Genomic DNA, 27,119 nt, shown 5'->3' on the forward strand with positions numbered 1-27,119 from the left:
TCGTCATTTACGAGGGCATTACGACGAATAGTTTCCTTCCGCTTTACGAGGAATTGACTTCCTCGTAAACGTAACTAGGACTTTACGACGAAACCTCCGTTACGACGAGCGTTTAACAACGAAACGCGTATCGATGTTAATTCGTCGTAAAGCCCCTATTACGACGAATTTACAACGAATACCGCCCTCGTAAAAAATATGTTTTCTTGTAGTGGATATGTATGGTTCGGCTTTACATGCAAGTGACAAAGAAGGTGACAAACTACTAGGGAACAGCTCAGCAGACTCAACCTTTTCTCAAAGCATATATACATGGAGTCACTTATCCTTCTTTATCCATATAAACTTTACACCATGAAATAAAACTAAGTTACTACACACTGTAATTTTAAAACTGAGATTAGGTTTCACAAACATATTGTTACAACTTAATATAGATTATGACTGGTTCTGTAGTTTTGGAATTTCGATTCCTACTATATTATTTATAAAAATATACGTTAACAACGTTGCAGCATAGCTCCATAGAGAAGTCTTAAAACATATAAGAATGTGACTAGAAGGTATTAATAGAGTAAAATTTTACTCAACATCATTATTTATTCTACGTTGAGCTACGAAGTTATCCGTCAATTAGAATAGAAATTTTCATTACTCTATGCACTATTTACAAATAGAAAAACCTACACTAATTTTTACTCTGAATTTTATTAGAGTTATAGCTGACGGAAAAAAAACTAGAGTTATATGATTTTACTCTAGATTTTTCTCTTTCGTTTTTCACATTTTTTTTATCTTACCCTCATTCTCACTTTTTCATTTACTTCTACCTTTACCAATCACATCCAGAACATCCATTTTTTCTTCAATACATATCTCTAGCACAAAATTATCTATAAATTACGTTAGGCATGTTCGTTTGGCAGGCACTACGCGGATCCTCGGACTTATATGAAATGGAATAAAGATGGATGCTAAGATGGCTACTGTTAAGTTGCTCCTTAAGGTCTCTGCATCATGCGGCTGCGGCTTAGACTGCGTCTGCGGCTGCATCATGTTCGTTTGGTTGTTGTTTGTTTTGCAGACGCAGCGGCTATTTTCATTTAATTCATATTTTATTTTTCTAAATTTGTATAATTGTATTTTAAATAAATAAAATATAGTATAAATATATTTACATCCATAAAATATTATATTTATTTGGTAATAAATATTTAGCAAATATATAAATATAACAACATTTTTTCGTCATAAATCATTAGCTAAATTAAAACAAAAATAATATATCAAAATATTTATCACAAAACAAAAGCTAAACAGTACATCAAGTCTTAAATAATTAAAACAAATATTTCAATATCACATGGAAATGATAATCAAAGTTATAAACAAAGAAAAACCAACTCATTAATTAAAATATTAAATACGGTAAACAACCTCTACCATACTCATTTTTGATATTCTTACGCAAAGCTTTCATCGCTCTATTACCGGTCGGCTCATATACAATATGTTCACCACCACCATCATCACCTTCTTCTTCATCACCATCACTATCAGTTTCTTCTCCTTCTCCATCATCATCACTTTACCATTGTACAAAATCATGATCTTCCCGATGTGAATCATGTATGAAGTTGTGCAGCGCCATCGTCGATGTCACCAGCTTAATCCACTTGACAAGACCATATTTTGGATGCTTAATATCCAAAATCCTCCATTTTGCTTTCAGTACTCCAAATGTCCTCTCAATCACTGATTGCAGACCTGAATGCTTTCGGTTAAACAACTCTCGTGCACTAATTGGTGGTCCTCCTCTAGCAAATTGACCAAGATGATATCACATACTACGATGCGGACCAAGATACCATGTCATGGTTGAATATCCGGAGTCAACTAGATAATATTTTTCAGGAAGAGGATGTGGGAAAGAAGTCTCATTCCTCGCACAATGAGTCTAGACCTTTGTATCATGTGCTCTCCAGGTACACCGAGATATGCATATATGAACTTCATATCGAACTTAGCAAGAACATTCATTGTAAGATGCTAACTGAGCGATATGGATTACAAGAGTCTCACAATGTTTACATTGAGGAATCTGTTGCGATGTTTCTCGATATGGATTACAAGAGTCTCACAATGTTTACATCGAAAAATTTCATAACATTGCTGATCAGATTCATACATAAGTTGTTGAGCATGACGTCATCTTGCTCTTCGATCTGTTCTATGATTGAATCTCTCAGTAGTAACCACATCAAACAAACCAAGTTCATCATCATAATCACCATCCTCATCTTCCAATATCCATCTTTTAAGCATCTACAAAACCATTGAATAAATCATCATCAAATCCATTAACCAAAGATTGTAAATTAAATGATCAAATGGTTCAGACAAGACAACACCAAGACGAATAAAAAAACAGTACACAATAAACGTAAAAAAACAAGACATGAGTTTAGACTTGAGTGTATCCTTGTTTCTGTTCAAGACAAATAAAAGTGCTTCCCAAATGTGTTAATCCCGAGACCACAAACAAAGACCAGCAAGCTATATTGCAACAAGTCATATAGCAACAAGTTCAATGTATTGCAACATAATTATATACCAAGACAGTTCCTGCTAAAAGACTCGGAAACAACAATTCTCCAACAGAGTTTGGTAACAAAACTGAAACATAGACTCATACAGCAAGCTATCACTATCTTAAATCAAATATCTGGTCGACACAAAGGATGTGCACAAGATCATTAGAATACAGCTGCAAAGTCAGAAGAACCATAAGAAAAGCAAATGTTTAGGCCAACAATTTATATAAACTCTAAAGGCATAATTTCATACAAAGCAATACCAAAAAAAGTGATACCAAAAGAGTTCAAAACAATTAACTGATATACAAAACAAGAGAAGTACAAAAGATCACATTTTTGCGCCATTGTACAAATCAAAGTGTAGCTAACACACACACACCTTGAACAAGAAGAGTAAGAAACAATTGTGAATCTAAAGAGACATTTGAAGATGGATGGATCATAAAGAAGAAGAAACTGACCTTTTCACGTTCATTCCACCAATCATCTGACATCTCAATTCTTCCCATGTTATCAAACCCAAGCCATGTAGGTTTTTCTACAACTGAAACAAACACACAAGCTGTACAATCCTCTTTGATTATCATCAAACCAGAGTTTCAGCAAGTCATGTTAATACACATAAAGATCCATTGGAGAGATGAAAGCAATAGCCCTAGACGAAGATGAAGATGAACATAAACATTAACAGATCAAACAAGCAAACCTATCAAAAATCGAACCTTTAACTCTTAACTCTTAATACAAACATCACAAAATCCCAAAACAGAGAAACCCATCAAACACCTGAATCGCAAATACATAAAAAAAAATCAAATAAATCGAGCATAAATAGACATGTAAGCATACAAGATGGCCTTCTAAACTGGTCTTTAGAGAAAACATACAAGACCAAGTTACTTTAGAGTTACGTCTAAGCAAGTATTCAAGTTCAACGGCAGTAATCATCATAGCTCACAATGTTCAGCAGATTGAGAACATGAATGATTGAGGAAATGATTGAAATACGAAGAAGAAGCTTACGAGAGAGTGAGAGCCTGAGTGGGTCTGAAACGAGAGAGCCTGAGAGGGTCTGAGACGAGAGAGCTTGATAGGGGCTGAGACGAGAGAGAGATGAAGCTTGAGAGAAATTGAGATCGAAGTGCTGAAAAAACAAAGCAAACACACAACACATTCATCAACGATGCTTGAAACCCAAATGCTTTAGAACAGAGAGACAGTTACCTCAGCGAGAAAAGGAAGAGATGTGTTCGAGATGCTATGGAGAAGAGATGGGTTCGAGATCCTATGGATAAGAGATAGGTTAGAGATGCTATGGAGAGGGTTCGAGATGCGTCGAAGATTGAGAGAGAGCTCGAGATGCGTCGGTGATGGAAAGAGCTCGAGATGCGTCGGCGATGGAAAGAGCTCGAGATTCGTCGGCGATGGAAAAAGCTTGAGAAGGGTCAGAGATGGAGAGCGAGCTTGAGATGCGTTGGAGATGGAGAGAGAGCTCGAGATGCGTCGTCTGTGGAGGAGAAGAGAGAGCTCGAGATGCGTCGTCTATGGAGTAGAAGAGAGAGCTACGTCTATGGAGTAGAAGAGAGAGGTCGAGATGCATCGTCTATGGAGGAGAAGAGAGAGCTAGAGATGCGTTGGAGATGGAGAGGGAGCTTGAGATACGTCTATGGAGTAGAAGAGAGAGCTCGAGATGCATCGTCTATGGAGGAGAAGAGAGAGCTCGAGATGCGTTGGAGATGGAGAGAGAGCTCGAGATGTGTCGTCCATGGAGGAGATGAGAGAGCTCGAGATGCGTTGGAGATGGAGAGAGAGCTCGAGATACGTCTATGGAGTAGAAGAGAGAGGTCGAGATGCATCGTCTATGGAGGAGAAGAGAGAGCTCAAGATGCGTTGGAGATGGAGAGAGAGCTCGAGATGTGTCGTCCATGGAGGAGATGAGAGAGCTCGAGATGCGTTGGAGATGGAGAGAGAGCTCGAGATGTGTCGTCCATGGAGGAGATGAGAGAGCTCGAGATGCGTTGGAGATGGAGAGAGAGCTCGAGATACGTCTATGGAAGAGAAGAGAGAGCTCGAGATGCGTCAATGGAGGAGAAGAAAAGCGACTGCGTCTATTAGGTAAGTTTTTTTTTGTAAAGAATGAAATATGTTAAGGGCAAAAATGTAAATAGGATAAGTAAACGCAGCTTTCTCGACTCAAGAGCTGATTTATCCGGCATTCAGATTTTATAAACGCCAGACACAGTGTTCGATATGAAAAAAATATCCTCAGCCGCAGGAAGCTGCGTATGCCAAACGAACAGCACTATCGTATAATCGTTCTTCGAATATTTGTCTATCGATTTTTGTTAACTATTTTATCTCTTTTAATGCTATTTGTCAACTTTATATGCAAACTAAACCCAAATCATATTTTGTTTTTACAACAGAAGGTCATTCTATTACCCCAAAATGATATTCGTTATGTGAACATGTTATTGAAAAGAATTATATTGTATACTAGGTTAAGACCTGTGCCTTACGCGAAATAAATATTTTATATACAAACTATATTTATATATTATTATTTATTTTATGTTTTATACATATTATGAAATAATAAAATAATAAATATATATTGAAATATTAAGAAATCGGTAATATTACGTATATAATTAAATTGGCTTGTGCATATAAATCAAACAATCACTCTTGTTTATTAATGATCATTTTATGGTAAATAAATAAAAAACAATTTTATCCATTCTATATTACATAATTAAATTTAAATGATAAACATAGATATAAAATATATTTTTAGTAAAGCTGTTTATTAAATGAAATTTTTAATCATATGGTTTTTTGATTATTGTTATCTTATAACAAATTTTTTAACCATTAATAAAATTAATTAATTTGAGATGTCTAATAGTTTTAGTAATTTATAATCATTTTTAATTGAATGCAAATTTCAAAATTAAAATATTAGTTAAGTTCTCAATATTTGTTCAATGCAAATAGGCCTAGGCAAAAAAACCGGAACATAAGAACCGAACCGGAACCGAACCGAAATACCTGAAACTGGAACCGGACCAAGACCCTCAAATATCCAAACGGTTCCTATATTTATATATCCGAACCAAACCGAAACCGAACCGAGAACCAAACGGGTACCCGAATATATATAACACTATTATATATATATATATATAACATAGCTAAATATATATTTATAATTTAAAAATCTATTAAAAGTACCAAAAAAATATTTGAAAATAACTAAATTATTATAAAGTATCCGAACTACCCGAAAATATCTGAAATCGGAAACTATCAGGATAGTATTATCCGAAATATCCAAAGTAATCTGAAATATCTGAAATTTTTATCTAAATCATCCTAATTTTTTAAAAAATATTTTACCCTAAATAACCGATATTTTACCCAAACTATCTGAACTACCCGAACCGAAACCGAAACCAAATGAAAACCGATTTTTTGGATATTTTTCGGTTCCTAATTTTACTGTCCGAAACGAACCAAAATCGAAACTATCGGAACCAAACCGAACCGAAAATATGTCAAGTAGTAAATGAATCCTCGAACCCCCTACCCGAACTACCCGATACCCGAAACACCCTAACCGAACCGAATTGAAACCCGAAATTGCCCATGCCTAAATGTAAATATCAATATATAGTTTGTATTTTATATGATATGTAGTTTAATTAATTGATATATATATATATATAAACACTTATTAAATAAGACTTCTTACTCATGTGGTTTATAACTATTAACATCTTATTATAACAAAAAAATTTAATCATTGATAACAAAAATTTGTTTGAAACTTTTAACAGTTTAGTAATTTATACTCGTTTTTAAAAATTCAAAATACAACATATACGAAAAAATCTAATTTTTTATTATATGTTTAATGCAATTGTGTAATTTATTTTAATAACAAAGATTTAAACAAAAATAATTGAGTGTATACAAATTGTTAGCAAATCTTTTTTATTGGAAATCATTAATTACATATATATATTTTAATAACATTAGATAATTATGTAGCTTTTATTTAAGGAAAGAATGAAAAATAATTTTTAATACTAATAAATGATTTTATGATGAGTTTAATGAAAAGTATAGTTTATATTTAGATTGACCAACTTAGTTTTCTAAGAGCAGCCGCATTAATGAACCCCCGGTTGGGGTTCATCATGTGAAACTTTTATTATTATTTTTTTCATTTTTCGTTTGATTTTTTTTTTTTTTTTAAAAAAAATTGACCAATAGCGGGCCGCCACGTGGCGTGGGGCCCGCTGAACAGTAACGACCCGGGTTCATGCAGAAGGAGCGTTGCGAGACAGAGTCGTGACTGTAGCATAGTTTAATAATTTTTTTTTCGGGAAGCGTGTGAACCCCCCTTATGAACTCCTAATGCTGGTGCCCTAAGAACTCTCGAAAATCATTCTCATGATGACTCGCTTCTAATGTTCCGATGTTTCTGTTTTAATATACATGCAAGGTTTTGAAAACCGGATCGGACCGGCCGGTCGGACCGGTTCGACCGTGACTCGTTAAGTAAGCCGAGTCCGGTTCGGTTCAAAACTCGGATTGGATAAAAACCGGCAAACTCGGTTCAAAACCGGAAAAACCGGTGACCCGGGTCAACACTAAAACCCGGTTCTGATACAATTTAAAATTTGATTAGGGTTTTCTTATAAACTAATCCTTGATTGATAGTTAATAGCCGTAGTTTGTTAATAGTTTCTCCAAAAGAAAAAGAAACGCAAACGTTTTATCTTTGTCTTGTCTTCTCTTCGTCTCTCCTACACTATCCTCAATCTCATCATCTGAATCTTGCATTGCCACAAGATTTGTGACTGCACAATTGTAAGAAACGTAAGTATTGTTTAATTCGTTGATTTTCTTTAACCACAAAATTTGATAAAACAGTAATAATGTATTATTTTTTTGCTCTTGTCTACCTTTTATTTTAACTAGTTAATGGAGAAGAATGGTTCAGTGAATGAACCAGATTTAGGCATATTTTTTCTCAACGTTCGGTATGTTGAGAAGATAACATAACTTGGAGATTATTGACATTTTAACTAGTTCATTTATTTTTGATACTGCTTCTAGATATATATATTTTTTTTTTTTGTAAAAGAACTGCTTCTAGATATTAGTCAATACTCATTACACTATATATATATATTATTATTATTATATATATAATAAATAGAAAACCCGGTTCGACCGGTTGAACCGGTCCGACCAGTCATCGAGTGGATACGCCGAGTCGGTATCCGGTCCGGTTTTTAAAACATTGTATACAGGGGATGTATTTCATCTGTTAGTGCCTGAAAACTTTGTCAGGAACCTTGCACGTGCCAAACACACGTGTAAATCAAACCGAGTTTCTTACCCATTTATTAGGAAGAAGAGCAAAACAAAGGAAACAAAAAAACGCATCAATCTGAATCAGATCTGCTCAGGGTGTTCGGAGCTCCGGAGAATCATGGCGGCGGCGAGACAACTACGCGCTCTCCAATCCCACCCCGAAAACAAAGTATGCGTCGATTGCGCACAGAAGAATCCGCAATGGGCCTCGGTCTCATACGGAATCTTCATGTGCCTGGAGTGCTCGGGGAAGCACCGGGGACTAGGCGTCCACATCTCCTTCGTCAGATCCGTCACCATGGACTCATGGTCCGAGATCCAGATCAAGAAGATGGAAGCCGGAGGCAACGAGCGGCTCAACAGCTTCCTATCGCAGTACGGAATCGCCAAGGAGACGGATATCATCTCCAAGTACAATTCGAACGCCGCATCCGTGTATCGCGATCGGATCCAGGCCTTAGCTGAAGGAAAGGCGTGGAGCGATCCGCCTGTTGTTAAGGAAGGAGTGCATAAGAAGCCTCCGTTGGCGGCTCAGGGCGGTGGCGGTGGCGGTGGAGGAGGGGGATGGGATAGTTGGGGTAATGAGGATTCGTATAGATCTGATATGAGACGGAATCAATCGGAGAATGATTTTAGGGGAGGAGGGGGAGGTGGTGGTGCACGTGCCAAGTCGAAGTCGTCGGAGGATGTTTACACGAGGTCGCAGCTTGAGGCTTCTGCTGCGGGGAAGGAGAGTTTCTTCGCGAGGAGGATGGCGGAGAATGATTCTAAGCCTGAAGGGCTTCCTCCTTCGCAAGGAGGGAAGTATGTTGGGTTTGGATCGAGCTCGGGTCCTGCTCCGAGGAACAATCAGCAGGATGATGTTTTCTCTGTTGTGTCTCAGGTGATTTGAGATTGTATTTTTGTATTCAGTTGCTTTTTGAATGGGGTGTTGATCTGATTCGTTATTGGGGGAAAATGATAGGGATTTGGAAGATTGTCTATGGTTGCTGCATCTGCTGCAAGTGTTGTTCAGACAGGAACCAAGGAGTTCACTTCCAAGGTATACTTTTAACACTTTTGATTCTGCTTTGATGAAAGTGGAGACCTTTGAAAGGCTTGTCTCCTTATCTAGTATATGTGTTGATGCTTGGCTTAGTCTGTCGGTCCGGGTGCCTGTTATCACATTATTGTCATATAATAGATTTGGTGTCCAGTCTAGTGAGATTCCTTATAACTCTGTATAGAGCACAAGTTCGTGGTGAATATCTGTAGTCTCCTTATCTAGTATCTATGTTGATGCTTTAGCTTAATCTGTCATATAGGCACCGTTTATCACATTTTCCACCTTGTTACATAATAGATTTAATGTCATGTCTAGTAATATTCTTATAACTATGTTAGAGCACAAGCCTTGGATGCTCTGTAATCTTATGCATTTTTTTTTAACATAATACTGCTGACAGTAAACTTAAATGAAGTCAAAATCAGATAAAAAAGAAACCATTTTTCGTTGCAGGTGAAGGAAGGTGGGTATGATCACAAGGTGACCGAAACTGTAAATGTAGTAGCGACTAAGACAACAGAGATAGGACACAGAACATGGGGGATCATGAAAGGAGTAATGGCAATTGCGACACAGAAGGTCGGAGAGTACACTAAAGAAGGAACAACAAACTGGAATCAGCACAATGAAAGTGAAGGAAATGGTTACTCCCAAACCTATGGAAGTGGGAACAAACCAGCAAATCCATCTTCCGGAGGAGGAGGGTCACAGTCATCATCAACTGGTCATTACAACAATTCGCAAAAGTCAAATTCGTGGGACGATTGGGGAGAGAATGAGACTCCGAAGAAGAACGAAGCAGTAGCTCCAAAGGGGTCATCTGCTTCTAATGATGACGGTGGCTGGACCGGTTGGGATGATGGGTTTGATGGTCATTACCAAAGTGCTGACGACAAGAAATCTGTTGGTCACAACGGGAAACCAGACACAGCTTGGACTGGTGGAGGTTTTCTCTAAGGGCAACCAATCTTTGTGTAAGCTCCATAGCCGATTGTTTTTGCTAAAGATTCTCACAATTTTAATTTATATTCAACTGTAATCACAACCAAACATTCTTTTTTAATTCCCCAAAACTGTCTTTCTTGTTCTTAGCTTGATTAACGCTCATTAAAGCATACACATGATTAATAACTGTATTATGATTGCTATATTCATAACATATCATAATGTCCAAGGTATCATCATCATCATCTTGACCTGAAGTTTCTCCTGGGCTGGTGACTGTCCAAGACACCACCAAGAGTAGCCAAAGCGTCTTGAAACTTCCTGATCTTAACCAAACCCTTCACCATCGAAACCTCTTCCTCTGAGAATTTCGCTTTCTGCATCACCATGTTCATTAACTTAACCAGTGTCTCCTCCATCGACAACGCGAGAAGACCTTCAGCCAACATGTACAACGAAGAAAACTCAGGCACAAACCCTTTCTCCAACAGCTCAACAAGAAAGTCCACTGCTTCACGGATTGGTCCGCCTCCATTACACAGCCCGCGGAACACGATTCTGTAAGAGACCGCGTCTGGTCCTGCTTCACTCTTCTCAAGCATTTCTCTAAACAAGTTTATAGCTTCTGTTGTTTTCCTCTTTCTAAACAGCCCTTGAATCACAGGGTTGTAAGCGTGCGGTGTCAAAGCAATCCCTTTCATCTGAATCGACCTCAGAAGCTTACTCGCAACTTCGACTCTACCAGCTTTACACAACCCGCTTATCAAGGTCCCATAAGTCACTATATCTGGCTCGCATCCGTTTGAGGTCATGGCTTGCACGATGTCCGCAGCTTTCTTGATGTCACCACCTCTGCAGAAATGTGTTAGGAGTGAATTGTATGTGAACTTGTCCGCTTTATGTCCTTCCATTATCATCTGATCCATGAGCTGGGCCGCGTCTTCTACTCTCCTGCTTTTACAAAGCCCATCGATGAGTGTGTTGTACGTCACCGAGTTTCTCGAAACGCCATGTACTTCCATCTCGTCGAAAATCTCCTCAGCTTCTCTGATCTTGTTGGCTTTGCAGAACCCATCGATCAAAGTGTTGTAAGTTATCACACTCCGCGGACAGCCACTGGACTCCATCTGTTTAAGCATGTTTAGAGCTTCGTCTAGCTTCCCTTTGGAACATAAGCTATCGATCAACATGTTGTACGTGAACTCGTCAGGCTCACATCCTTTGCTCCTCATCTCCTCGAAGAGCTCCATCGCAACGCGGTGGTTCCTAGTTAAACACAAGCCTTGGATCAAAGAGTTGAATGTACAAACGTCAGGAAGAATCCCTTTGCTGGTGAGAACACGTGCAAGCTCCGTGGCTTCTTCCACCTGATTCTCCTTGCATAACGTACTGATCAAAGTGTTGTAAGTAACCGTGTTTGGAGAACAGTCTCTACAAATCATCTGATCAAGAACCTCCACCGCTTCTTTCACCTCTCCAAGTTTACACAACCCCGAGATCACCGAGTTGTAAGTATACACATCTGGATCATACCCTTCTTGAAGCATCACATCCATAATCTCAATAGCATGCTTCACATGCCCTGCTTTACACAAACCATTAACCAACGTGTTAAACGTGTACTGATCAGGGAAAAACCCGCCTTCATTCGACATCTCCTGGATAAAATTGAGAGCTTCCTCGACTCTCCCTTCCTTACAGAACCCATGAACAATCACATTAACACTAACGTTAGACCAAGAACACCCAAACTCAACCATCTGCTCCCTTATTCTCAACGCTCCATCCAAGTCACCTTCTTCGATGTAGCCTTGCATAATCGTTGTGAAAGTCTTCTCATCAGGGACAAGACCGTAACTGTGCATATCCTCCATCATCAAGACAGCTGGTCTAAGCTGGTGAGCTTTACACAACGCTTTGATGAGGATATTAAACGTGGAGACATCTGGTTTAATCCCCCAAGCACTCATCTGGTCATGAGCAGTCTCAACGAGTCTCAGATTGTTTCCGTCGACGAGAAGGTTCAAGATCCGGTTATAGAAATGGGTATCGGGTTTTAACCCAAACTCATCGATCATCCAGTGGACAGTGACGAGAATCTCGTCGTGTGAGTCGAATTGAGCGTAGCTCTCTAACAAAATCAAGAATTGAGAAGTACCCATTTCGCAGGAGGAGGTCTTCATGTCGGAGAGTATCTTCCTGATTGAATCGAAGGCGCCGGAGCGGCCTAGCCGGAGTAGGATCTCGTCGTAGAGAGCAGGGTCGGGGGAGAAGTTGGGCTGCTTGGAGGCGGTGTTGAAGAGGCGGAGGGCGGAGGAGTCGTCGGGCTGGCTACGGAGGGACTCGAGGAGGTTGGTGGCTGGAGAGGAGAGAGCGAAGGAGACGGTGGAAGGAGGAGGAGCGGGTTTGAGAGAGAAGGGTTGGTGGTGGGTTAGAGTTGGGGAGTGGGAGATGGAGAAGGGATAGAGTTTGAGACAGGAGGAGAACGCCATTGTTTGTTTGAAGTAGAGAGATGGATTGTGAGCTTCTGAGATGAAGGATAGAGAGGATGAAGAGGTTTTTGGGTAAAGATGTTTTGTCTTAACAATCTAGAAATCCGACCGATCCGGTTATCGAACTGGGTTTTGTCAAACCAGAATGATTCTGATTAAATCTATAATAGTTGGGCCAAGGTATCTGCTAGCGGGCCTATGCTACCATTTTACTCTTGTAAGTTAGAAAGAAGTCAAAACTCACATCATATGCAAACCAGCGTTGATGTTGCAAATAACTTTATTATAATATTTGTGTTGTTTGGATACCAAAATGTGTACATTATGTGAGGATTCATGTGTTTGTCCAGGAATATGAAATACTATTTTGAAAGAGTGATTATAAATAAACATTTGTGTACTGAATAACAATCATCCATGACGAAAAAACGGTTAACAGCGACAAAAAAAAAGGCGATTTTGGTTTTTCCGTCAATCTCTCTAATTTTCCGATCATATTCGGCTTTTCTGGTGACAGTTTTCTATTTTCTCGGTGATGGTGCATCATGGGGCATCCCACGAAACTTTCACTTGACAGTTATCTCCACGATATGGAATCTCAATCGTGATGACGCTCCTTTCCAACCGATGAATCGAATTCCCTATTTAAAAGAATTTAGGGTTCGTATTTGGCTTCATACCATCTTCAATCCGTTTCTACCTTTCTCTAAATTACCAATGGCGAATAATCTAAGGCGAGGTATGCAAGATATCAATCTCGGGGCTGATGAGCCACCAATTCCCCTGCCGGAGAATGTGGTTAATGAAGCGGTGGCTGGTAACCGCTACATTCTCATTGGGAGACCCGTGATGCCGAGAAGACAGAACATTCGTTCGATCATTGCAACTTTGCCAAGAAATTGGGGTAATGTAGGTGTCTATGGGAGGATTATTGAAGGACGGCAATTTCAATTTGTGTTTCCCTCGGAGGAATCAATGGAGATGGTGCTTCGCAGGGGACCGTGGGCCTTTGCTGATCGTATGCTGATCATTGAAAGGTGGACACCTTTATTCAATCCGCTGATGCTCAATTTCATACCGTTCTGGATCCAAATCCGCGGCATCCCTGTCCAGTTCATGAGTCAAGACATTGTTATGCACATCGGAAGGGCTAGGGAATGTATCTCGATGTCGACTACAACTCTGATGAAGCGGCGAGGCGAGAGTACGCTAGAGTCAAAGTGAATTGGAATGTTGATGAACCTCTCCGGTTTTAGAGGAATTTCCAATTCACTCATGGAGTTAATACCTTGTTACGTTTCACTTTCGAACGTCTCCGAGGTTTTTGCGAGGTCTGTGGCAGACTCACTCATGACTCAGGGGCGTGTTTGATACAAAATGGAGGCATCAATCATGATGACGATGATGAGGAGTGTGACGATGAAAATGGTGGTGACCCTGAGATTCCAAATCAGGGTGTAATCATTGAAGAGGTTCATGACGGGGAACCTAATGGGGAGGAAGCTCCAATGGCTGATGACGTCCAGGAGAACATTGCAGATGTAGATGCAATCAATAATGAGGAGCTTAACGATGAGGAGGGGCCCTTGTGTGATCAAACCATACATACGACAATCAACTCTCCTAAACCTACTGCTAACTGTGTTGATGGTAGAGAAATGCTTAAGAGGAAAGCTTAGATGGAAGCAGCTGATGGTAACAAACTCATGCTCAGCCGGTTTGAAAAGGGTGAAACAAGTGGAGCTAATAGAAGCAAGAGGAAGAAGGAAGAGAGTGGTGACCATGGGGATGCAGGAGATGGCACTGAAGCAGGCGATGAGCCAACAACACCATTGAGAGGTGCGGTGGGCCCTGAACCACCACAGCCACCATGAGGACATCCTGTTGGAACTGTCGAGGACTTGGCATTGACTCGACGGTTCGACGCCTTAAGGAGATAAACAGGCTATATCTCCCAGACATTATATGCCTATCAGAGACGAAGAAAGAAGATGATTACATCCGTGATGTTGGTGCTCAACTCAATTTCCCTAGTTATGTTTCATTGCTTCCTGTAGGTTCTTGTGGTGGTTAGTTATCTATTGGAAGCAGCATGTACAGTTGTCTATTTTAAGTCAATCCCCTAATGTTATTGATTGTAAAGTTCAATGCAATGAAGGGAATTTATATTATTCGTTTGTGTATGGGAACCCGTATCCTTCTTTTCGACATCAAGTTTGGGAGAGAATTGAAAGGATAGGGCTTACCAGAAGAAACCAGCCATGGCTACTAGCTGGAGATTTTAATGAAATACTTGGGAACCATGAAAAGATAGGAGGACGCACTCGAGCTGAGGTTTCTTTCCAAGATTTCAGGACACTGATTAGGAACCACGATCTCACAGACCTCAACTCAGTAGGAAACAGATTCTCTTGGGTTGGTCAAAGAGGTACTCATCAAGTTCAGTGTTGTTTAGACAGAACAATGGCAAATACTGTGTGGCTTGAAGCTTTCACTGCTTCAGAAACTGAGTTCTTGGAGATTGGTGAGTCTGATCATAGACCCTTGATAACCAATATTTCTGCGGAGAAGGAAGCACCATGTAGAATGTTTAAATTTGACATTCGCATGAAGGACAAAGATGGTTTTGTGGATACTGTTCACCATGGCTGGAACGGTATGGGACAGACTCAGTTGATACAAATCCCATTGGCACAGAGAATTGGACGATGCAGACAACAAATCTCCCGCTGGAAATGGAGTCATAGATGCAATGCAAGGGAAAATATAAATTTATTAAGAGGACGTCTTGATAACGCTATTACTTCAAACTCTGCTACCTTACAAGAGAGGAAAAATTTGAAAACAGAACTAGACCAAGCCTATATGGAGGAAGAAGTTTATTGGCAACAAAAAAGCAGAGTTCAGTGGCTGCGTTCTGGAGATCGAAATACCACTTACTTTCATGCTATTACCAAAGGTAAAAGATACAGGAACAATATTTCTTCTCTACAAGATATGGCGGGAGTGACTCATCGAGGACAACGAGGACTTGGAAGAGTGGCGCAAGAATATTTTTGCAATCTATTTACCTCCTCACCACCTGCTTTGGGTCTGTATGATGCTGTTTTTGAGGGTTTCCCGACAAGAGTTACTGACGACATAAATACGGACCTTACAAAGGAGGTCACAGAGGAAGAAATAAAGCAAGCTATGTTTGATATTGGCTCTCATCGTGCTCCTGGACCGGATGGTTTCAGTGATGTTTTCTACCATCAATATTGGGATGATCTCAAGACTGATATAGTACGTGAGGTTCAGCAATTTTTTGAAACGTGTGTTCTGGATAAACAACTAAATCACACCAATATAAGTCTGATTCTGAAGATTTATCCCCCTCAGGCATGACAGAATTTCGCCCTATTGCGCTATGCAACGTTGCTTATAAAGTGATCTCCAAAGTGTTAATCAACAGACTCAAGACGCACCTCCACAATCTTACACTGAGAATCAACAAGCATTTATCCTGGGGCGAGTCATCACAGACAACATCATTGTTGCGCATGAGGTTTTCCACTGTCTTAAAGCAAGGAAGAGACAAGCAACCTCATATATGGCGGTAAAGACTGATATTACCAAAGCATACGACAAGCTTGAATGGGATTTTTTGGAAGAAACCATGAGGAGAATGGGTTTTCATGACAAATGGATTCAATGGATAATGGCATGTGTAAATACGGTGTCTTTTTCTGTATTGATTAATGGATCACCAGAAGGATACTTTGAGCCAGGTAGAGGAATCAGACAGGGAGATCCTCTCTCCACGTATCTGTTTATTTTATGTGCAGAGGTATTATCTCACATGATGAACAGAGCTATGGCGGACAGATCCTTACTTGGTGTCAAAATCTCTCTTCAAGCCCCGCCAGTTAATCATCTTTTGTTTGCTGATGACTCTCTCTTCTTCTCTTTGGCGAATGCACGAGCTTGTAAGAAGTTAAAGAAAATCTTGGGTGATTATGAAGGAGCATCAGGTCAAGCAGTCAATCTAATGAAGTCGTCAATTACCTTTGGGCATAAGGTTTCTGATGCTGTTCGTACTCAGATGAGGAATATTCTTGGCATTCATAATGAGGGTGGCATAGGCAAATACTTAGGCATGCCGGAACAATTCGCAAGGAAGAAGAGTGATATGTTTGCTTATATAGTTGATAAGGTCAAAGCTGTCACTCAAGGATGGAGCCAGAAATACTTATCTCCAGGGGGTAAAGAGGTTCTACTGAAGTCTATTGCGTTAGCTATGCCAATCTTTTCTATGAATGTTTTCCGATTACCAAAAAAGTCTGTGAAGAGATAAACAGAGTACTTGCAAGGTTTTGGTGGGGTTCAGGCGAAAATAAAGTAATGCATTGGTATGATTGGAAGAGAGTGAGTTTACCAAAGTCAGTAGGGGGCTTGGGATTCAGAGATCTTGAGAAATTTAATCAGGCGTTACTTGGTAAACAAGTATGGAGGATATTACAAAACCCAGGCTGCTTAATGGCAAGAATTTTGAAGTCAAGGTACTTTCAAGATGGTGATATTCTCTCGGCTGTGTTGAAGAAAAAGGCTTCTTATGCCTGGAAATCTATTTTGTATGGAAGAGATTTGATTAAACAAGGTATGCGGTACATCATTGGTGATGGCAGTCTTATCAACACCCGGACAGATCCTTGGATCCCTGACCATACGCCACGAGCTCCACGACCAAGGGTACCGGGATCAAGGATTGGGAAAGTAAATCAGTTATTCAGTCAGTATGGTAATGGATGGGATGAGCAGAAAGTACGGGAAGTAATAGTAGATGAAGATATATCAAAGGTACTAGCTCTAAAGTTGTCTACAACGGCAAAACAAGACCTGTTGGGATGGCATTATAAAGATGATGGAATATACACTGTCAAATCTGGGTATTGGCTAAGTACTCATCTACCAGCAAGAGAGAGAGTGGAACCGACCTTTGGAAATCCTAGTTTGAAAAAGAAAGTTTGGAACATGAAACTACCTTCAAAGATACACCATTTTATATGGAAAGTTCTATCAAGAAGTATAGCCTCTGGAACAAACCTCAAAGGGAGACATATTATGCCAAATGCCCAATGTAGACGCTGCTGCAATGGTGATGAAACAGATAAGCACCTTCTCTTTGATTGTATTTATGCTCAACAGATATGGAGAGCTTCTGGAATCTCTAATACAATACTTACTGACCCACATGCGACTTTGGAAGAGAAGATAGAAGTATGTCTACAATGCTGCACATCTACACGGCTCAGACATCTGACAAATCTTCCCTTCTGGTTATTATGGAGAATATGGAAGAGTAGGAATTTACTGATATTTCAGAATAAACAGATTGATGGCAGGCAAGTCTTACAACAAGCTAGGCGAGATGCTCAGGAATGGTCTACTCATTCAACAACAAATGCTTCTCTTGGACGATCTAACATTTCAGGCCAACAAATACTGATGCGGAATCAACGTTGGAAACGACCACCAGTAGGATGGCTTGAATGCAATGTAGATGCTTCTTTTGTGAATGCAGAGACTCCAAGTAAAGCTGAATGGATTATTAGAGATGAACATGGAACTTATAAAGGTGCAGGTCAAGGAATTGGAGTATGTGTAAGGTCACCAATGGAAGGGGAAATTCAAGGAATTATCATGGCGATGCAACAATGCTGGGCAAGAGGATATACAAGAGTAATCTTCGAAACTGATTGTAAACAAGCGACTGATCTTTTGAATGGATATCGGGACTCTATTTTGTGAGATATAATTGGATTCGAGAAGCTTGGTGGTGGAGAGACAAGTTTGTGGGTGCAACTTACTCTTGGGTTCGGCGTGATGCAAATAGAATTGCAGACAAATTAGCGAAGCAAAATATTCCCCACAATGCTTTATTTTGGTTTTATAACTATGTACCAAGGTCAATTGTTGTAGACCTTCACATAGATTACATTGGTTCAAATTAATCAATAAAGTAGCCGTTATAAAAAAAAAAATACTATTTTGAACATTCACTAAAAGGAAAAAAAACTTATCCCATATATACTAATAGAGAAACATTTAAAAAGTTACATGTAGTTTGTATTAATTAAAAAAGTGCTCTGCTGAGTTGTCACGTAATTGGAATGCTAATTTTTGTTTACGTGGTGGCGGCTTGAGAATCATTTGAAAATTTTATTAGTCCAAAATTAAATTGCTAGGGAATGTTATATTATATAGTACGAGTTCAAAATTCACATTTATTAGACAAACAAAATATGAAAAGCTATTACCTCATCTACTTTCTCTTTCCATTGTTATATGTCCACTAGGTGTTTTTCTGCATGTGCAGTAAAGAATTTTTTAAATCTAATTTATATTTAAAAATAAATTTTATTAAATATTATATATTTTACTATTTTCTTACTAATATTTAATATAAATTTGATATATATTAAATCAATTTTCATAAAACTAATAAAAATTGTATAATTATCAAATATTTAGCATAAACAATATTTATAAAATTTGTAGATATATAAGAAACTAATGATTTTACAATTAGATATTTATTTATTTTTTAAATTGTAGAATTTTTTGAAAGCTTTAGTAATACAAATTGTATAATTATACAAAAATAATAACATTTCGAAATTTGAAATGTTATATATGAATATATTTATTTTATAGATGATGTATGAGCTATTACCATATTTTAAAAAAGTTTACCAAAAAGAAATATCAATATTAAATGTAATATATGAATTATTACCATATTCTAATAAGTTTGCCAAAAATATAAATCAACATTAAATGAAATTATCCATGTCATATTTTTCCGGAAGCCATGTCATCAGTTCCAGTAGCCATGTCATATTTGTTTTGTAAAATTGATTGTAGAGAGGACATGTGGCAAAATCACTTCGCAAATATAGTCTAAGGGATGCTCATTATGGACCATTCATTTATCAAATCGAAATTATTATATATTCTTTCCTTAAATAAAACATACAGAATTACCTAATGTGATTCAGATATATATATGGAAATTAATGGTTTTAAATAATAAAGATTTCCCAACAATCTATATATTTTCTATCATTTTTGTTTAATTATTTATTATTAAAATAAATTACACAATTACATTAATCATATAATAAAAGTTACCTTTTTTATGTATGTTGTATTTTGAATTTTAAAAAACGAGTATAAATTACTAAAATTGTTAAAAGTCTCACATAAACTTTTGAGATCAAAGTTTGAAAAAATTTCTATAATAAGATACAATGATTATAAAATCATATGAATAAATAATTGTATTTAATAGGTGTTTATGTTAATATATATATATATATATATATATATATTAACATAAACACCTATTAAATACAATTATTTATTCATATGATTTTATTTTGAATATATATTGAAAAGTTAATATTTTAATTTTGAAATATTTACTGTTTTTTTAAATGATTATAAATTATTGAAACGACTAAACAGTCCACATTAAAAAAACATTGTTGGTGTAAAATTTTCTTACACAAATTTACAAATAATCATATATTCATATGAGTAGAAACCTCATTTAATTAATATCTATATTAAAATTATAGTATATATCTATATTAATATCATTGAAGTTTAATTATATATCATATATGATAGATAAGATTGATTATTTTGATTTATTTACTCTAAAATGATTGCAAATAATCAAGAGCGGTTGTTTGATTTATATGCGCATGCCAATTTATTACATAATAGTAACTGATTTCTTAATTATTTAATATCTAATAATTATTTCATAATATGCAGAAAACATAAAATAAGTAATAAATATAAAATATTTATTATGCACAACGCGCGGATCTTAAACAAAATATGTATCTCCTTAATAATTTTAAATCTTAAACATTTTCTAAATTTCGGGCCAAAACAAAATAACGAAATGAGAATAAACTCAAAAATCAATATTTATATCGAACAATAACCAAAATGGAAAAAACGACACAAAAATGAGAAATATATTGAAGATAGATAGGATTGGCACGTGAACGTAAACTTTTCATAACCATAATTAACTTTTAAATTGTTAAATCATGATATAAAACCGAGTTGACATAGTTTCATTGTAACCAAATAGTAGGTCTGAGATTCTTCGGCCTAAACGTTAGGTTCTTATGCGATAAGTAATTTTTTGACCTAAAACATTACAATGATAAGAGTTGTGTCTTTTTAATTAATAATAAGAATCTCAGTTAATGTTGAATGGTTGTGTATTTTCATTAAAAAAAACTGATATTAATGTTAAAAGGTTGTCAAATTATGAAATATTGTGTGTATCTATAATTTTGGGTATTTTCATTATAATGTCAAAGGTTGTGTGTTTTCACATTTCATTTTTAAAAATATATTAGTTTTAAGAGTTGTATATTTTCATAAGTAATAGATGCAAATTTTCATCTAAAAACTAATAAATACAACTTTTCATGTTAAAAACATTTTAAAAGCTTAAGAGATTAAATCTTTTCATATTAATAAACTGAATTATAGATATAAAACAGTTGTAAATATTTATGTAAAATATTAATAAATAGATATGAGAAAAGTAAAGGTGAGAAGACACAAGTTTTCATCTCAAAAGTTAATAAATGCAAATTTTCATGTAAAAAAAATTAACCGATGCGACTTTTCATGTAAAAAATTTAAGAGATTCATTTTCATACTAATACACTGATTTTTAGATAAAAACAGTTTCAAATATTTGTGAAATATTGTAAAATAGATATGGGCAAAAGTAAAATGAAAAGACACAACTTTTCATCTCAAAACTAATAAATACAATTTTTTATGTAAAAAACTTAAGAGATTCAACTTTTCATATTAATACTCTGAATTTTAGACATAAAAAAATTGTAACTATTTATGTGAAATATTAATAAATATATATATGTGCAAATTAAAAGTGAAAATTCACAATTTTCATATAAAACTAATAAATGCAATTTTTCATGTAAACAAAACTTAAGAGATTCAAATTTTCATATCAATACACTCACTTTTAGATATAAAACACTTGCAAATATTTTTTGGAGTATTAGTATGTATAAGGATGTATTAGTATCAATAATAACAGTAATCCCAATTAATGACAAATGTTGTGTTATTTCATCTGTGTTATTTCATCCTAAAAATTACACTAATTCTCTTTTATTTATTAGCTATTGTTGTAAAAAATTACATTAATTGAAAAATAGTTATCAAATTATATAATAAATGTGTCTTTTCAAAATTATCTCTAAAATGTATTTATTTTAAGGGTTGTGTCTTTTTAGTTACTTTTTAAAATAATTTATTTTGAAACGAGATTAATTTATTTAGATTAAGAGTTTCATCTCAAAATTAATAACTGCGACTTTTCATGTAAAAAACTTAAGATATTAAATTTTTCATATTAATATTTTTAATTTTAGATATAAAAATTTGTAAATATTTATGTGAAATATTAATAAATAGATATGTGCAAATTATAAGTGAAAAAACAAAAACAATCTTCTAAAAACTAATAAATGCAATTTTTTATGTAAAAGAACTTAAGTGATGCAATTTTTCATGTAAAAAGCTTCAAGGATTCAATTTTTCATATTAATACACTGACTTTTACATAAAAAAAATTGTAAATATTTTTTTTTAAATATCAATATATATATTGGAACAAAGTAAATGTAAAAAGACACAAATTTTCATCTCAAAAATTAATAAATGCAATTTTTTATGTAAAAAAAAAACTTAAGAGAAACAGCCTTGCTTGTAGAAAACTTAAGAGATTCAAATTGTCATATTAATATATTGACTTTTAAATATAAAACAATTCATGGGGATCTATTCGGGCTTTGGTAGATCCCTAGGATATGAAAATAATAGAAAGTATACCACTGAGTAGAACTCAAGTGGTAGATAGAGATGGATGACATTTCACAAAAAATGAGAGATACACAGTTAAATCAGGTTATCAGGTGGAACGGGTTTACCCAGATAAAGAAAAACCACTGAAAGTGTGTGGACCCACAATTGATACTTTAAAGGCGTTTTCCTGGTTAGTACGATGTCCACCAAAGATAAAACACTTCTTATGGCAACTGGTATCAGGGTGTATAGCGGTGAAAAAGAATTTGCGAGCAGGAAGAATACAAGGGAAAATATGTTGTGCCAGATGCGCGGCTCAAGAGGAATCAATTAACCATGTCTTCTTCGAATGCCTCCCAGCGATTCAGGTTTGGGCGTTACCAAAATATCGTCCAATCATGCAATCTTTCCAACCAATGCACTCTTTACAAATATGGACCATCTTTTTTGGAGAGTTACCGCAAAGTTGGAAGATCATCAATTTGCGTGGATACTATAGTATATCTGGAAAGTAAGAAATAACAAAGTTTTCAGTAATTTGGATATGGATCCCAGAGATACCCTTGGCCTGGTAGAAACATAGTCAACTCTATGGGCTGAAGCATAGGGATAGAAGATGCAGAGGACAGTACCAAATACAGGGGCAGAGCCTCTACCGTCAAATCCCGGCCGGTGGTGTTTTTCAGATGGTTCTTTGAAAGAGAATGAGCTTATGGCTGGACAAGGTTGGTATAGTACTCTAGAAGGTTTTGATAGTTTGATGGGGGCAAGAAATGTCAGGGCTAGTCTGTCTCCCATGCATGCGGAGATGGAAGCACTTCTTTGGGCAATGAAATGTATGAGGAACTTACGTCAGTTTCAAGTCACATTTGCAACGGATTGTTCTCAATTGGTGAAGATGGTTTCAGAACCAGAAGAATTGCCAGGCTTTGCAGTTTACTTGGAAGATCTGAAGACCCTGAAAGAAAGTTTTCTAAGCTCAGAAATCATTCATATATCGAGGACGCACAATACAAAGGCGGATAGCCTAGCACGCAGTGCCAGGAAACAGCCGTCTTTCATGGTCCACATGGATGTGGAGCTCCCTTTTTGGTTTTCAGAGTCAATATGAATCTGAATATGTTGTTGAAAAAAAAAAATATAAAACAATTGGAAATATTTGTGAAGTATTAATAAATCAATTTAAGCAAAAAACAAAAACACACAAATTTTCATCTCGGAAACTATTTTCATGTAAAAACTTGTGTGTGTGTGTGGTGAAGGTGAAACTAAGGATGAGTTGATTGATCAAGTGTGTTGTGTGTGTGTGGTGGAGGATGTTCTCTTTGCTCTCTTTGGCTGAATGGGATAATGTGGTTTAATACAAAACTCAATCTGTGGGTAAGGTTGGTGGGTCGTGATGGGAAGAAACTACCCTCCTTTATGGTATGTGATACTACCATGGCGGAGCACGACGGAAAGCTAGCGGTTCTGTATTGGGGTCAAAGTGAAGGTGTTAATACGATTACAAAGGGTGTTTGGTGTACGTTGGTCTCACTGGATAAAGCTGGAGACATGATTTGTGGGACGATCGATTGGTCTGGTACTGTGGGTACAGTCCCATATTGCCGCAGCGTCAAGTTGGATAGGCTCGAAGATCATTGATTCCAGGATGAATGGCCGTTCGACGAGGGCTCACCGTTGATTCCGAATAATGGCCAACGAAAGTTCTTGGTAATAGTTGATTCCGAAAACAAGGAAGAAGAACTGAAAGTTTTAGGATTTTCCTTATTCAATATATCAATAGATCCCTTTTTTTTGGGCAACATCAATAGATCTTTACAAAGCTATAAAACATCCTATTTATACTGTACAATGTATATCGCAAGCGTATCTCTTCGTACTAATCTACATCTATCCTTAAATAAAAGAGAATCTAAAATAATGCTTAACCAACACGTTAAACTCATAACATATATTGCCGCAAGCCCATGGCCCATGATTGATAGATGCGCTGCATCACATATTCGTTTGGTTTTGAATTTCTGCATTGTTTAGCTGTTACCGATTGACTGGTCGTAGTAGTATATGTTCTTGAAAGCATGTTTGTAAAACTCATGAGTGGTTACTGAAGTGAATGAATGTTCATTATCTTTCTTTTCTCTCTTCGGGTGTTTTGTGGAATGAAAAAGGTAAATTCATCAGGATCAGATAGTGGTATTGTTCTTGGCAGCTTCTTGTTGATTCCTTGTTTACGAACAGGGCCGACCCTGGGCTAAAGCCCGTAAAGCTTGGGCTTTAGGCGCCAAAATGTAGATATAGTTGAGGGGCGCCAAAATCGTCCAATTAGTTCTAGTAGTATAATGGTTTGGACTGTGTTGTGTTGGTGAATAAGAGCAGGTTTGAATCCCGAGCAGCTTTTTTAATTGGTAATATCTGCAAAATTCGACAGATTTTGAATCTTTTATTGACAATCTTATTAGTTTCCGTTTTTATATATTTTATCAAATGCTATAATAAGAACAAACAATCAACTAAAAAACCTAATTTCTTTTTAAATAGCAGCCACTTACCACATACAATTCATCTTTCCTCTTCTTTCTTTTTTTATTTTCTTATTTCAACAATTTCTGGATTTTCTTCTTGGATGGTCGAACTTCACAATTTTGTTATCTTATATGTATGTGTTTCTTCTCCTTCTACTAGTTATAATCTTCATTTTCACCCAAATATTTTTTTGAGTCATTTGGGTGTATATACAAAATGATGTTGGTAATTAGGTATCTGTGCAAAGTTCAAAAGTATTTGCATAAGTGGTAAGAGAAATGGGGTAAAATTACAAATCAATCCTTACATTTCTAACGATAGATGTTCGGAAAAAAAAATAAGAAAATTAATAGAACATCGTATGTCAGATATCATGATACTGCTGCATACAAATCAGTGGTCACTGGTCACCAAGGGAACAACACCATCGCTGGCCAAAGACGCCGGAGTCGGAGTCGGAAAAGGGAATTTCTGATATGGATTTTTGAGAAAGCTGTTTATGAAACAGGTGGAAGGGTGTGTCGGAAAGTACACGAAACATGAGATTGGTGAGTGCGTAGGGAGGATCTGGTGGTTCCGGCAGTTCAAGCGGTGAGAGCTTCAAGCGGCACAAGAGGAGACCAAAGCGTAGGTGGATCGGGAGGAGGACGGAGACACGATTGAGGAGAAGAGAGCACCGCCGCCATGAAAAGGAGTAACTGATTCAAGGGGAATAGGCTGAGCAAACAAACGGAAGCTGCAGAGGAAATCAATGGAGGCGTCTCTCTTAGGAAGTGAATCGATTTGAAAAAGATGGAAGAAATTGCAGGTTCTTGAAGACAGTTAGAGATTTTTTATTCTTCTCATGTTTTTCAGGTTGTGCAAGAGTAAGATAATGTCTGTCAATTGAAAATGAACTTAAGAAGGAAGTAAGAACTCGTAAAGTTTTTCTGGCAAAAACCAAGAAACATTTTTGTTATTTTTTTATTCATGACTTATTTTGTAGGGATATATTTGGGATTTATGAAGGTTGTACGGTAGATTTTCATATACGTAATTAACATTATTTTTTAGGTTATGTAGTGCAAATTCCTTATTTTGAGTCATTTGGGTGTATATACAAAATGATGTTGGTAATTAGGTATTTGTGCAAAGTTCAAAAGTATTTGCATAAGTGGTAAGAGAAATGGGGTAAAATTACAAATCAATCCTTAAATTTCTAACGATAGATGTTCGAAAAAAAATAATAAGAAAATTAATAGAACATCGTATGTCAGATATCATGATACTGCTGCATACAAATCAGTGGTCACTGGTCACCAAGGGAACAACACCATCCCTGGCCAAAGACGCCGGAGTCGGAGTCGGAAAAGAGAATTTCTGATATGGATTTTTGAGAAAGCTGTTTATGAAACAGGTGGAAGGGTGTGTCGGAAAGTACACGAAACATGAGATTGGTGAGTGCGTAGGGAGGATCTGGTGGTTCCGGCAGTTCAAGCGGTGAGAGCTTCAAGCGGCACAAGAGGAGACCAAAGCGTAGGTGGATCGGGAGGAGGACGGAGACACGATTGAGGAGAAGAGAGCACCGCCGCCATGAAAAGGAGTAACTGATTCAAGGGGAATAGGCTGAGCAAACGAATGGAAACTGCAGAGGAGATCCATGGAGGCGTCTCTCTTAGGAAGTGAATCGATTTGAAAAAGATGGAAGAAATTGCAGGTTCTTGAAGACAGTTAAAGATTTTTTATTCTTCTCATGTTGTTCAGGTTGTGCAAGAGTAAGATAATGTCTGTCAATTGAAAATGAACTTAAGAAGGAAGTAAGAACTCGTAAAGTTTTTCTCGCAAAAATCAAGAAACATTTTTGTTAATTTTTAATTCATCACTTATTTTGTAGGGATATATTTGGGATTTATGAAGGTTGTACAGTAGATTTTCATATACCTAATTAACATTATTTTTTAGGTTATGTAGTGCAAATTCCTTATTTTGAGTCATTTGGGTGTAAATACAAAATGATGTTGGTAATTAGGTATCTGTGCAAAGTTCAAAAGTATTTGCATAAGTGGTAAGAGAAATGGGGTAAAATTACAAATTAATTCTTACATTTCTAATGATAGATGTTCGAAACAAAATAATAAGAAAATTAATAGAACATAGTATGTCAGATATCATGATATTGCTGCATACAAATCAGTGGTCACTGGTCACCAAGGGAACAACACCATCACTGGC

General features: G+C 36.7%; 2 protein-coding genes and 1 pseudogene across 2 annotated transcripts; 2 read left to right on the forward strand and 1 right to left on the reverse strand.

Moving 5' to 3' along the window:
• The first annotated feature begins 8,028 nt into the window (after nucleotides 1–8,028).
• LOC106341865 (probable ADP-ribosylation factor GTPase-activating protein AGD6) lies at nucleotides 8,029–10,118 on the forward strand. The gene is made up of 3 exons (XM_013780595.1): nucleotides 8,029–8,868; nucleotides 8,950–9,027; nucleotides 9,484–10,118. The coding sequence occupies exons 1-3, from the start codon at nucleotides 8,104–8,106 to the stop codon at nucleotides 9,985–9,987; spliced, it is 1,347 nt and encodes a 448-aa protein (XP_013636049.1). The 5' UTR covers nucleotides 8,029–8,103; the 3' UTR covers nucleotides 9,988–10,118.
• LOC106341864 (pentatricopeptide repeat-containing protein At3g53700, chloroplastic) lies at nucleotides 10,053–12,667 on the reverse strand. The gene has a single exon (XM_013780594.1). It carries the CDS (start codon nucleotides 12,465–12,467, stop codon nucleotides 10,218–10,220), a length of 2,250 nt encoding a protein of 749 aa, XP_013636048.1. The 5' UTR covers nucleotides 12,468–12,667; the 3' UTR covers nucleotides 10,053–10,217.
• A 517-nt stretch (nucleotides 12,668–13,184) lies between these two features.
• Nucleotides 13,185–14,146, forward strand: LOC106338665 (annotated as a pseudogene).
• The last annotated feature ends 12,973 nt before the right edge of the window (nucleotides 14,147–27,119 follow it).

Source organism: Brassica oleracea, chromosome C4 (genome assembly GCF_000695525.1).
Source record: "Brassica oleracea var. oleracea cultivar TO1000 chromosome C4, BOL, whole genome shotgun sequence".
In the NCBI taxonomy this organism is placed as follows: Eukaryota; Viridiplantae; Streptophyta; class Magnoliopsida; order Brassicales; family Brassicaceae; genus Brassica; species Brassica oleracea.